Source organism: Acipenser ruthenus, chromosome 4 (genome assembly GCF_902713425.1).
Source record: "Acipenser ruthenus chromosome 4, fAciRut3.2 maternal haplotype, whole genome shotgun sequence".
Lineage (NCBI taxonomy): Eukaryota > Metazoa > Chordata > Actinopteri > Acipenseriformes > Acipenseridae > Acipenser > Acipenser ruthenus.
In genome coordinates, this window is record NC_081192.1 from 88,290,170 (window position 1) to 88,303,928 (window position 13,759).

Genomic DNA, 13,759 nt, shown 5'->3' on the forward strand with positions numbered 1-13,759 from the left:
ACGATTGCACGAAATATTAATCCTTAAATACAGACATATATTTTATTGCACACAAAAATATCTGAAGGAAGAGAGTATGAGACCATTATTAAAAGAAAAAAGTTAAGGAAGAAAGAAAGAATATCAGACCGTTAATACAAATTTAATAATGTTGGGTTTTTGAATAAAAAAATAGGTTAATGTTGTCACGGGGCAATGAACAAGTTCAATTCCCACCAAAATTTTTATTTATTTATTTTTTTAACTTAGATTAAGCAATAGTACATATATCAAAAAATGGCATTTCAGAATCACATAAGCCTGATTTCACTTTAGTGAAAAACTTGGCTATATTTTTTTTAATTAAATACTTAGTTGTTCTTTGCTGATATTAATGTTCAGCTTTTATATCAAAACGTGTCCTTACAAATAATTTAAATTCACTTTTGTTTAATAAAAAACATTTAGGTATATTATGTCCCTGAATGACTAAAGGATATAGAAATCAAAGCTGATTGATAAAAAGGACGACTCAATAATGTAGCTCATGATGATATACTGAAATATATTCAGTATATCATCGACCCCACTGGTCTGGGGCAGGTACATTTCACATACTTGGCACATCAATTTTTATTTACTTATTTATTTTGATGCCTAAGGTTGCGGTAAGTGGGTGCTGGCTGAACTCACAACTGTATCTTGGTAACGTATGATCAGTGTATGGTTGATCTGCAGTGCCTGTGCCATTGTCATGAATCGGCTGTTTCAACCAATTAGCATTGCTGTGTGAGGGCTGGCATTTAGTGTTTCAACCAATTAGCACAAAGCATTACCATGTGGATGGCAGGTGCTTATTGTTTAATTATCTGGGTTTACTATTACAAAAATAGTAACTTGAAAAAGATTGAACAGTAAAAGAGGTTCATCAGCTTCTTAGCAAAAAACAAAGTTAGGCGCCCCTGCAGTCCAAAAGAGATTTCTGAGTGTGCGAACAACCTCATCTCCATGAGAGTCATCTATCAAAGTACACGGTCTATATGTCATTGCTGTTAACTATTTTTTAACTCTGCAGAGACATTAATATATAAAAGTGCTTTATGATCGGCACCTCTTTTTGGAAAAAGCTTTGCTGTGCATGCCTTCAAAAAAAAAAAAATTAATTATATATATATATATATACACACACAGTATATATATATATAAACAGACCATCCGTGATGAGCACACAAGGAAGGTATCAGAAACGTGGGGATTCTGATATCTTGCCCCTGAGCTCAAAATTGAAGAGACGTGTGTTACGGTGGGAGAGCGGTGTGGTCCAGTGGTTAAAGAAAAGGGCTTGTAACCAGGAGGTCCGCGGTTCAAATCCCACCTCAGCCACTGACTCATTGTGTGACCCTGAGCAAGTCACTTAACCTCCTTGTGCTCCGTCTTTTGGGTGGGACGTAATTGTAAGTGACTCTGCAGCTGATGCATAGTTCACACACCCTAGCCTCTGTAAATCGCCTTGTATAAAGGCGTCTGCTAAATAAAAAAAATAATAATAAATTGCATATTAAAAGAAACTTCAACTCCCATGATCCCAATGGTCAGTAGTCAGGTGACCTATCCACAGGAACTCAGGGAGTTTAAAAAGGCGAAAGCAAAAAGACCAGGGGAGAGACAGAAGGTGCTGGGTGGTGTTTCCAGCATCAAAGGTGAAAGTGCAGTGAAAGTGTTTGCCCAGCCTGCATGAACAAGAGTTTTGGGGGAAAAAAAATAATATTGGATACAAATGATCCAATTTCAAATTTAAAAAACAAACCAAAAAAAAAAAAAAAACAGGCCTTGGTCTAATTAGAACCAAATCCCAGAGGTGATGGTCAACTTCCAAAGCAAAGGACATTCTTGCATGTGTCACACAGGTGCAGGCTTTTTATATGTTACTCTTTTGGGCAAGTATGTATCTTTCTAAACAAACACACAAGCAACTGTATTTATGATTTTTCCACCTTACCTGAGTCTAGACGCCAGGGATCAGTGGCGGCCGACATTGGAGGAATGGTCAGAGGGGACGCCCCACAGTTGGATTCCACCAGTTGTCCTTGGACGCCGACAGGAGAGGGGATGCGAGGCCTCAAGGCAGCCTTTAGCGGTGAGATCTGGTTGAACTGCACTCTTGACAGACAGCCAGAAAAACCTGGCGTGTTGTACTTCTGGATTATAACTGGGTCGATTTCTCCAGTTTCTGGAACAAATTATAAAGAGAAGCAATTTGAGTGCAGCTATTCCCCGATATTAACCCAATGACTACACAACCATGCTTACTGTAAGGGGGAAGGTTGTAACAGGGTGATGTTTGCAGTAAATACTGCTATTATTTTATTTCTATGCACTGATGATGCCATCAATCCTAGAGCCCCCCATTTTTGCTTTCTAAATCAGAATTTAACAGCTGTTCCAATTCTACGGTGGCTCGTTGAAGCCAACGCAAAAGAGAAAAAACAAAAACAAACCTTTGTTATGTTGAGATCACAAGAACATTTCTCATGATTGAGAAAACCAATCCGTTACCGCATGATCACGAGAAAAACATCTCAGGATCTCGAGAAAATGGAAATGACTGAGAAATTATCTTGTGATCACACGATAACAGAATGTTTCTCGTGATCACCAGATAAATTATCTTGTGATCTTGACATAACAAATGATTTCCCCCCTGGCAGACCTGGCAATCACTGTCCCTCTAGCGGATTGTCTAGGTACTGCAGTTGCTTTCTACATGCATTTCCAATAGGAAGGTCAAACTTTGCTTTTCTGGTATTTTGGTTTGAATCTCTTGGCCCATTAATTCTCAGTATGACATCCTTTTGCAATTTTCAAAAGAGAACACTTTTCTATTTGGAGTGATCCAGGAAAAGGTTAATAAATCCTGTTTTTAATCAAGTCTTGCGTGTGACCCTGGAGAGAGTCCAACAAAGCTCAACCACGCTAATCCCAGGGCTTAAAGGAATGAGCTAAGAAGACAGGCTGAAAGAACTGAATCCATTTACCAAGAAGAATGAAGACTTAGGGGGGACATGATTGAAGTCTTTAAAATCTTAAAAGGTGTCGACAGTTAACCATAACCAACGGTTTAAGCACAACGCAGAAACCATGACCAGGAGGACACTGTGATTCTACTTCACTTCAGAAAACTGCCACATCTGTCAAGAGAGCAGCGCCTTCATACAATCGGCATGTTGGAGGCTGGACTAGGGCAGTGTACTGTGGCTTGCCGTCTTGGGTGCTCACAGCCAGCAATTTCAAATCTGGCAAGATGGTATAACCAGACACACTCTGTCAATGACAGGCCAAGAACTGGGAGACCAAGAGTCACAACACTTGCCCAAGATCGACAGATCATTTTGCAACATCTTCATGATGTCAATTGTTAATCAGCACAATAAAAAGTCACTGCACCTGCTCTGGAACAGAGTTTGTCATTATTTTCGATCGCATCTAGTGAATTTTATCCAAATATAAGTGATAAGTTTCTTTTAAACCCAACATTACAGTTTAAAGTCTAGAGAAAAAATTCAGCTCCCAGGAGGTACAAATCACAAAGCCAGAACCACCAAGCAGAGCCCATTAGCACACTAATGCATCTTTACCAGTTCAGTGTACAGATAACTTCCTTAGTATATTGAATGTGTATGATAAAAGCCTTCATACTACCTTAAGGTAGTAAGGTTTTATATAAATTATAATCATGTTTATGCACCCCTTTTGATGGCAGAAAAGGGCTACATCACTAAGCCTCTCTCTCTCTTATTTCTTTTATTATTTATTTCTTAGCAGATGCCCTCATCCTGGGTGACTTACAATTGTTACAAGATATCACATTATTTTTACATAAACTTACATTATTTTTTACACATTATTTTTTACATACAATTACCCATTTATATTGTTTGGTTTTTACTGGAGCAATCTAGGTGAAGTACCTTGCTTAAGGGTACAGCAGCAGTGTCCCCCCACCTGGGATTGAACCCACGACCCTCCGGTCAAGAGTCCAGGGCCCTAACCACTACTCCACACTGCTACCCCTCTCTATAATCGTGCGCTCAGCAAAAGGTGCCTGCTTCTCTTGGAATTAGTATAACAGACAGATCATGTTATTTTGTGGTTCAAAGAGCCCCTTTGACCTCTAGCAGATAACCCTTGTTTTCAAAGTGTTGTTTCTATTTTATAAGCAGATTTTGACCATAGGTGCTAATCAGGACCAAACCCAACTAAAACCGGTTCTCAAACCGACAGCTTCAGCTACAAGTGTTGGCTGGCGCAACCCCAAGAAAGGGTGCTGGTGGTGGTGGCTAACTTTGGTCATTGGTTTTGATGGACGATTCCCACTACCTGGGGGTGTAATCTGACCTGTATATCAATGTCTGAAAACTGTAGTTAGGTGCTCGGAATGACTCAGAGTTGCTTGAAATCCTACTATTCCACCCCCAGCCAGTCCTGAAGATTTGACATGCAGTATTGTGTGTTCAAGATTGTAGATGCATCTTGCATGTGATTGCATTATGTACTGTCTTGTGGTGGTGCTTTGTTCCTGAATTGTTTTGATTGAAGATTACCTGAAGAAGTAAAACAAACTCTTACAACAAGTGCACATAAATGGGATTCCAAGTTGATACCTTTCTTTTTAAAATTCTGAAGTAAAAGCCTGCTCCAAATTTAAAACACATTTGTCAACACTCACCACAGTATTTATATGCTTAGCAGTGACAGCAATGAGCTGAACACAAGCTGAAAGGTGCATTCCTCAATAAGACAGATAACCTACAGTGACAGACTTAAGTATTGCTGTCAGCAAGAAGCTCATTTGCTCATCCGAGATTGGATGCTCAATACCTGACAAAGTAGGCCTTATTGTATTTGTAAGGATATGCTGTAACTGTCTGATTATCCTCTGGGGCAATTAGAAATGAGATGGACAGGCTTTGAAGAGATTACCCTGGCCATATGCCATTAAAAAAGGAGCTGAAAAGCCATTCTTTGTTCTCCACAAGCTGAAGAGGAAGGACTGTGAAATGTGTGGAAATCCCACAGGACTGTGTGTATAGCCAGGGTGAGCAACCAAAGTAACGACCGTGTATACCGGGGTTCTAGGGTTTACAAAGGGGATTGTAATCCCACAGAAGTTTATTTAAATGTATGTTTTGCATTTTATATTTAATGTACACTTGTTTGTATGTCCTCCCCACTAGGACTACCATTGCTGGTACCCTAATGACGGCCACCTACCACTGCAACAACTGTAAATATTGTTAATAAAACCTGGACGCCCGAGTGGTGTTTTTGACCTCAACCTCTGTGTAACAGAAGACCCTTGTTACAATATCTATCTATCTATCTATCTATCTATCATAATTAAATAAAACGCTCAATTTTTTTTCCTACAAGAACTCAAACTCCCAGAAGCATTCCTTCAAGGGGAAGTGCTGTATGGAAAAAGAGTGCAATGAAAATTATATAACAAACATTACAAATAAAACACACATTTAACAGTGTGTGCACCTTTCATATAGGAAAAGAAGATGTACAAAGCGATGGCAATTCATCGGAGAGAAGATTTACTGGAATGTTAGCACCATGTACTTTAAGCTCCTACACATGCAAATAGTGGTGATGCACTTACCTGCCTTTGATCTTTACATAGGTCATCTATATGGATGCTCTGTCAGCCGAGGAATTAAATTATGCCTAGTGTCCAACTGAACAAGACAAGGGGATCTACAGAGTGGATATGCTATTAGCTGCACCATTTCTTCCTCAAGAGGATAAGTTACATTTCTTTTGCAGTGAAATGAAAAAAAAAAGAATTACCCCTGGATAGGCATACATGAAACAATTTAAAGACATTTTAATCCTGGAACCAGGTTAAATGGATCAATTTTTTAAAATGTGTTAGCCTAAACAAAACAGATGCACAACAGGAGGTGCCACACTAGTGTTAGATTAGGACAGATTACAGGATGTAATTGGATATGTTTTTTTAAACCTTCACAGCCAACGCGAGTATTATTTACCATGAATATTTACATGATCTTTATTGTCTTTTAACAAATGGTGACAAACTCCATGCTGCTCGGTTTGCCTTCAAATCACGTAAGCAGGCATCAAAAGGTCATAGACAGATGGTGTATTGACTCTGGGATTTGTGAGAAACCTTCAGGAGGGCAACAGGATGCAAATACAGAAATTCCACATTTACTTGTTCAGCATTAAGAGATTAGGATCAATACATACTGTACTGCTATAGATGTATCCAACACTCCAGTGTCTTACTGTTAAGAGGACCCCTTGAAATGAGATGCAGGCTATATCCCAAGGGTTCTATCTTGGTTAAATAAATACATTTGGTACAAATTTGGTTAGAGTTGATTGACAAACAGTGGTCAGAAACCATTATTGCTCGGCACTGGTGCTCATAATAATAATGGATTACCAAGGTTGTCAACTGTAATTCTAGTCTGCTACCTGACAACATTACATGAAACTCGACAGCATAATAAATAATACAAAAAAAGAAATTAAGAGACTAGTTTGCAAGCTCAGCAAACTTTAGGATGCAAATTTGTGTAGTTCAAAAACAAAGCCAATTAAATAGAGCCATCAGTCAATTGCTCCTTTTGTCTAACATTATGCTGACTGATTACAGCCTATTCAGAAGTCTATTAAAAATAAGCAAGTAAAGAGAAAAGGTTTCCAAGAACATTTTACCAAGGAATACCTTGCCTAAAGATCTCAGCTTTCCTTTGAACACAATCTATTCTATTGGTATAAACTACAATACTGATTTCAATAATACCATAAACATTATGCAAAAGAGATACGCATAAACTGCAAGATGAATTTGATGTTTTTCGAATCCGTGCTATGTCATTGATGACCGTGACCGGGGGTTCCCAGGGGGTGGAGCACAATTGGCAGAGCGCTGCCCGGGTAGGGAGGGCTTAGGTTGGCAGGGCAATCCACGGTTCTCCGCGCACCAGCGACCCCTGTGGCTGATAGGGCGCCTGCAGGTCTGCAGTGGAGCCATTCAGATCTGTGTTGTCCTCCGGCACTATAGGTCTGATGGCGTTGCTGTGGATCCGCAGTGCGAAAAATGACAGCCTGGCAGGAACACGTTTCGGAGGATGCGTGTTTCAGCCTCCGTTTCCCCGAGTTGCCGGAGGGTTGCAGCGGTGACCCGGGATCAATAATAACACAATTGACGATTCCAAATTGTTAATTGGGGGGGGGGGGGGAGGTTTTTGCCCCCTAATTCGGAGTCTCTTTATGGCATGTAAGAGGTATATCTATATTAAATGGATTGGAGATTTCCTTTAACCTGAAAAACACAGTATGTACGAGACCTTTTTCTGCTTCATGAAAGAAAATCACTGTTCTAGTACACATTGCAGTACATTATGTATGTCTACAATACAGTAGCTGTTCCATGTTACAAAATGTTAGCTTATTACAAAAATGTCACTCAGTATTCAGACCTTCCTATTAAGAAGACCAGATCTTTCCTTTTTTGTAGGCTCGTGGATAACACCACTCAGACCATCATATGAGAAAAAAATAAATAAATAAAGTGGAGGGGCTTTGATAGTCATATCCTTTGTGTATGCAAATTCACAAACAAGGTTATAGAATGATAACTTATTTCTTTACTATCATGTCGTTGCACCGAGGTACATAACCTCGCTCTTAAACAACTGAGGAAGGGGCTTGGAGTTAAAGAAGGCAGACGAGACACCATTTTTAGATCTGGCTAGGAGGACAATGCCTTTTACACGCAGTGGAAATCCAATACATACAAAATATAAGTGTCATTTGACAAAGCTTCCTATTTATAAAACAACTGGTTTCTGTTTATCAATTAATACGATTTTTCTATTATTAAAACAACTTGTTTCTGTTTATCAATTAATACGATTTTTTAAACCCCATTTAAAATGTCAGTTTACTAACAGAAATCTACATTATTACCACTGTATTGTTAGGATAGAATTCAGAAATTGAAAGGCATACCAGTCCTAAAATGACTTACAGTGATACATTAGACAAACATTTTGACTGCACGCCTGTTATAATCATTACAATCAAAGTGGGCTATCTTAATTTCATGCTACAACAACAACAAGTTAATCACAATAGGTCTGTGTTTCTCCAATACGGCAAATAATGCAGACAGACAACTGTCTCCTCCATATGATACACAAATCATGCTGGGGACGGTGTAGAATGTACAATTTATCCCCAGGAAGTATTGAACCTATAACCTTATGGGGAACAGAGCTGCAAGGACCCAGAGTCCTCCTTACTCTGTTACTGTTTTGTTCGCTTTCAAAAAGGGACCTTACCCCTGTAGCTTTTCAGTGCTCCCATCAGCACAATGAAGGGGCTGAACAAAAGAATTTACAATAAGCAGTTTCTTTATTAGAACCATTTTTTTTCAACTACCATTTACTTTCCCAAGGGGTCCAATCATATATGATGAATAATTTGGACAAGCTATTGTAAACAATGCTGGGGGGGGGGGGGGGGGTTGTAATGGTGGGGTTTCCATGGTAACCCATAAGCTAGAGGTTACAAACAGAAAAAAGATGGCAGAGCCATTTCTAAGCCAATTTTACAGTTAAATGGAGCACTAAATGCTCAAAGAAACACGTCAGCAGCTGCTAATTCTGCATTTCTGTTACGTACTTTATTATTGCTATTTGCAAACATCGAAGTCTCCCTACTCTGCCATTTATTTGGTTTTAAAACGGGAGTGCAAAGGGAGAGGGGTTAATCACTGCACCATGCTGCACACGTTAATGAATGTCTTCACCGGGCAAAGAAAAGACAGTGTTGCATATCAGTGGCTGATATAAAGTACTATTTTAAATCTCCACATTATAAAACACTAGTATTCCAAGACGATGTTCCTTTATACACCCAGAACCCCCACACTTGTTGCAATCTCTATGCCAGATGACACTTTCTTGCTGGTTACCTGTCCTTGTGGTGCCCTCCCACTGCAGTGGCAATGATTCCACCTGCTTCGATTCACTGGACTAAACACACAGCCCAGATAGGCAACACAACTGAACACTGAGACGTTAGAAATATAAAAGACACTATGGACAGAAACTCCTCAGGAAACTCCTCTCTAATTTGAATTCGGGTGCCAATTTTATGAAGGGCATGCTTGTGGTAGAGATTAGGCAAATGCACATGGTTGTATAATTTGTCCTTGTTGTTTAAACAATTCTAAGGATAATTGACAGGCGTTTAGCTGCTCCAGAATTGTCAAAAAAAAAAAAAAAAAAAAAAATGTAGCTGTTTATTTTCTAAGTCAAAAGACCAATTTGCTTCCATGTGGCCGGTTAAAAAGGTAATAAGCAACAGCAACATTTAATCAAATAATAAAACACAAAACAGAAGCATTACCTTTGCGGCGTGAAGCTTGCAGGTACAGTAATTCCCTCACGAATGCTCCCCTCTTGTCTCCTTTTGGACTGCAGCTAGGTCACTGCTGTTTTTTTGTTCCTTTGCAGGAGACCCCCCCCCCACCCTCACTTGCAGCACACAAAAATCCCAGGCTCCTCCAGTGCAACTGCTGCTGCTGCTACTGCCTACCAACACTGATTCTACGCTCTGAATGCTACCAGCATGCTACAGTCCAGGCAGCTCTGGTTCACAGCAAACTGGGAAATCCTGGAGCATGGATCCGGACCAGGAGTCTAGCCTGTGTATTTCACATTAATTCATCCAAGTCACAGAGCTAAGCCACGTTCTGGTAGCTTATACAATAATTTTGCCAGAACCGTGGGAATACATTTCACTTATATTGGTGGCTATGGTTTCCAGAAACTGAACCCAACACTATACAACAAAGGCTATTGTTTCATGTGAGGAGCTGGTGTTGGTACTGACAGGGTCCTGTTGATTTACAACAGTAAGAAGCACGATTGCAAGGAACCAATGTGGCTTTTCAGTCGTGACAAAATGCATATAAAAAGGTATTCCAGTCAGTGCTATTCTGGATATTATTGACCCATTAGTACACATCAGTCGTACCAGATGCAATAATAATATTTAACTAAACCATGTCTCCTTTATAAAAAAGACAGGGCCAATTATGAACAAAAGAAGTGCTTTGAGCTTTCAGAAGGTCTACAGTGTGAACATATTAATAATGGACAACAGGTGTATGACAGTGTTTGTCATACAGTAATATACTTCACCGTGCTACCGTCAAACACCTGATCAGAAAACAATACTTTTGGTGGTAGAGCAGTTTTCCAGCTGTTGACAGGGAAAAAAAAGAAGAAAATGGTGGGTTATTTTTAAACAGGACTATAGAAATCCTTTAGAGAAATATTAGTGAGCTCACTGATAGTCCCTGCAGGCCCATGACTGTACTGGAATGGACCTCTGTCAGCTTTCTATTCTCATTTCCAATGTATACATGTTTTTAAAACGGCTGAACTAAAAAGTTACTATATAGACTGCAATCCCTTTTGTTCATGGATTTTCACAAAATAAATCAAAAATGGACAAAGTCAAGGTCACAATTTTTGTTTTCGGCTGTACTGCATTTCAGGTTGGATTATTGCAACATCCAAATGATTTTGTACCTGTGGGTCACATACACAACACTACTCTGAGAAGGAATTCATATTCTGAATACGGAGTAAACTTAATATAAATGGAATCTGAGACTGCTTGTGAAAGTACCAAATAACAATCATCTGAAAACGTGGCACAATAGAAATAACCACTCCTGGCTTTATTGCTATCTGCCAAACACGAGTGCAAACAGAAGAGCAAAAAGCTGAAGCTATGAACCTAACAGACATCCTGGCATTATGGATGTCTTCACAGAACACATTAAAGGCCACCTCACACTAGACTGACCCGATAAGACACAGACACGATTTTGAAGTGTCGGTGTCTCGTCGGCGGGTTTTCAAACATGTTTCGTGTCGGGGTCGGTCTTGTGTGCGGTGGCCTTAAGTCAACTGCTTTATCAGGCTTCCTCTGGTAGCTGTAGCGCGATGTGCCAAAGTCATTTCTTCTTGCGACAAATATAAGAAAATGGTGAAGTCAAGATTTATTTATTTTCGTTTTTTAAAAAACAGCAAAAAACAATTAAATTACTTTTTATATAAACAAAGTAGACTTCTAATGTTTAAATCGACAGTAGCAGAAAATTATTTTATACTGTATCCCACATGCTTGTATTTTGTTACTTTTTAGAACAGTACAGTATAAAAACGTTAATTATCTTGCAGTTGAATCATGTTCTTCATTATGGGACATATGCAGACAATTTTACGGTAACCAAGTGAGGCACTAAATATTGTTAAGGCACAGATTTGATAGAAAAATAATTTTTGGCTGTTAAATTAAAGTTAAATCAATGGATTCAAAAGTTGTCAATTCATTTAATCTTATTTCAGAAATGTTATTTGCAATTTAAGATTTTTCAACAAACAGAAAACCAAACTGAGTCACAGAATTCAAATTACATAAAAGCAGAAATCTAATTTAATTTTTTTATAAAATATTGCACGTTTGATTTTTATTTTATTTAAGGAGCAGAATACGATTAGTATTGTAGGTCAAATATAAAATCTAAATTTGTATGTATTTTATCTTAAATCTACGTTAACAGTGTGCAGAACAAGCACACTTCTTACTTAAAGATTAGTGGATGAAATCGCTCATAAGATGAAAAACTAATTGAGGATGGGGACTGCTTCAAAATAAGCTTAATTCTTATTTTTGGAAATTTTAAATTCATTATTTTGCCCTATTGACACAACATTCTTATATTAAGCTGAATACTATTTTTATTTTAAGGTGGTCTTTTTATTTGATTTTATTTGCAGAGTAGTCATGCACTATACGTACTGAAGCAGAGCCCTTTTCCTCAATTAGTTTCCTCAACTTTTAGCATCTCAATTAGACATACTGATAAACAGATAGCCATTATATAAGATACTACACTTAATATAAAATCATTTAAGAAACAGGTTAAATACAAAATAAGTATTTAGTGACCATTAGCCACCAATTAATAGGTCAATATCTGGTAGTTAAACACTTTATATATTTATATATATAAAAAAATCACTTAAGCAATTTCAAATATTTGTTCATGACTAAAGTATTGGCACCTTTACATTAAGTCTGTAAAAAGGTACTAGAAAACTATTTGAAAAAATATATTAATTGATTGAAAACCATTACACAGTACCTGATGTGCATTATAAAGTCCACAGCCAGAAAAAGATAATTATTATTTCCAACATCTTTTGAAGGATGTTTTGGCAACACAAAGGAGTTAGATTCACGTTTGAGAAAAGCACTCCTAGCAAACTACAACAAAGGAAATGGCTACAGAGCAGTATCAAAGAAATATGGAATACCAAAATCCACAATACGAGAAATAATCAAGTACCACAGAATAAATTCAATTGGCATGCTCGAAAGAAGTTTATCTTCCAAGATGACAATGACCCAAAGACTACAGCTAAGGCAACTCTGGAATTCTTGAAGAAAACAAAGATAAACATTCTGGAACGACCTACGCAATCACCAGATCTCAATCCAACAGAAATGCATTTGGACTGATCTGAAAAAAGCTTCACCCAAGCACTGTGTGTCCAATCTGTCTGAGTTGAAGGAAATATGAAAGACAGAATGGGCCCAGATTTCACCAACAAGATATAACATACTGGTTAAGAATTATCATAAACACCTGAAAGCTGTAATAACAATAGGAGGACAGATGAAACACTAAAGCAGGGGTGCCTATACTTTTGTCATAAACGAATACTTTAAATTAAATAAATTTGTTTTTTTGACAAGGATAATTTGTTAGATTATTAGAAATTGTGTATTTTGCTTTTTGTTTTATTAAAAAGCTTAGGGTGCCAATACTTTTGTCTGTGACTGTATGTATGTACAACACTGCATCCACTACATCCCCTTTGCAGGGGACTTCATCCCCAACAGGGGATAATAAAGACCAGGTAGGGAAGAGACTATCATTGCATGACAGTTTAAAATGTAATCTGCAGATTTTAGCTGAGCAATGGCACTGGCTACACTCCAGACACCTTGACAGAGCTTTCACACATGCCAGTGAAATTAGAGTGAATGCAACTAGCTTCTGGGAGTTTGAGTTCTTGCAGGAGATTTATTTATTGAAAAAAAAAAAAAAAAAAAAAATTCAAAACTGTTTTTCCTACAAAGGACTCAAACTCCCGGGAGCAACTCACATGTATCAGTGGAAAATAGTGCAAGATACATTCACCAATTTTATTGTTCATAAATGCTATGAAAAAAACAAAAATGCACGTTTTACCAGTGATTTTGTTAGCTACATTTACTTTAAGGTAAGCCTACATTATACTATTACACACCTGTAACAGTCAACAATGCTAAATATGACTTGTAGTGGTTTGAATCCCGCTAGGGCAGGTTCTTTTCTAGAGTTCCACAGGAGTGCTGCATTAGGTTTTGTACACCCGCAGGGGCTCGGAAGGAAAATCAAGCATAAGTGACTCCTACTGGGCAGGTGCCCATCGAGTCCAGGCTTAGACTTCTAAGGTCAGTCGCTTAGGTTAATTGGGTGAAAAGAGGCGATTGACTTAATTGTTGGAACAAAGGTGTCCTGTTAATGCTCAGCTCAGTCCTTCTGATTGGTAAGTGGATTATAGAGATGAGCAGGACTATCGAATTCTGCATTTCAAACTAGTAAAAT

At 38.2% G+C, this 13,759-nt stretch overlaps 1 protein-coding gene across 1 annotated transcript in view; it reads right to left on the reverse strand.

Moving 5' to 3' along the window:
• LOC117400323 (contactin-associated protein-like 2) overlaps nucleotides 1–13,759 on the reverse strand; it is a 508,692-nt gene that overhangs the window by 10,126 nt on the left and 484,807 nt on the right. The window contains exon 22 of the mRNA XM_034000113.3: nucleotides 1,979–2,209. Coding sequence (XP_033856004.3) covers nucleotides 1,979–2,209 — 231 coding nt within the window. The remainder of the gene's footprint in view (nucleotides 1–1,978; nucleotides 2,210–13,759) is intronic.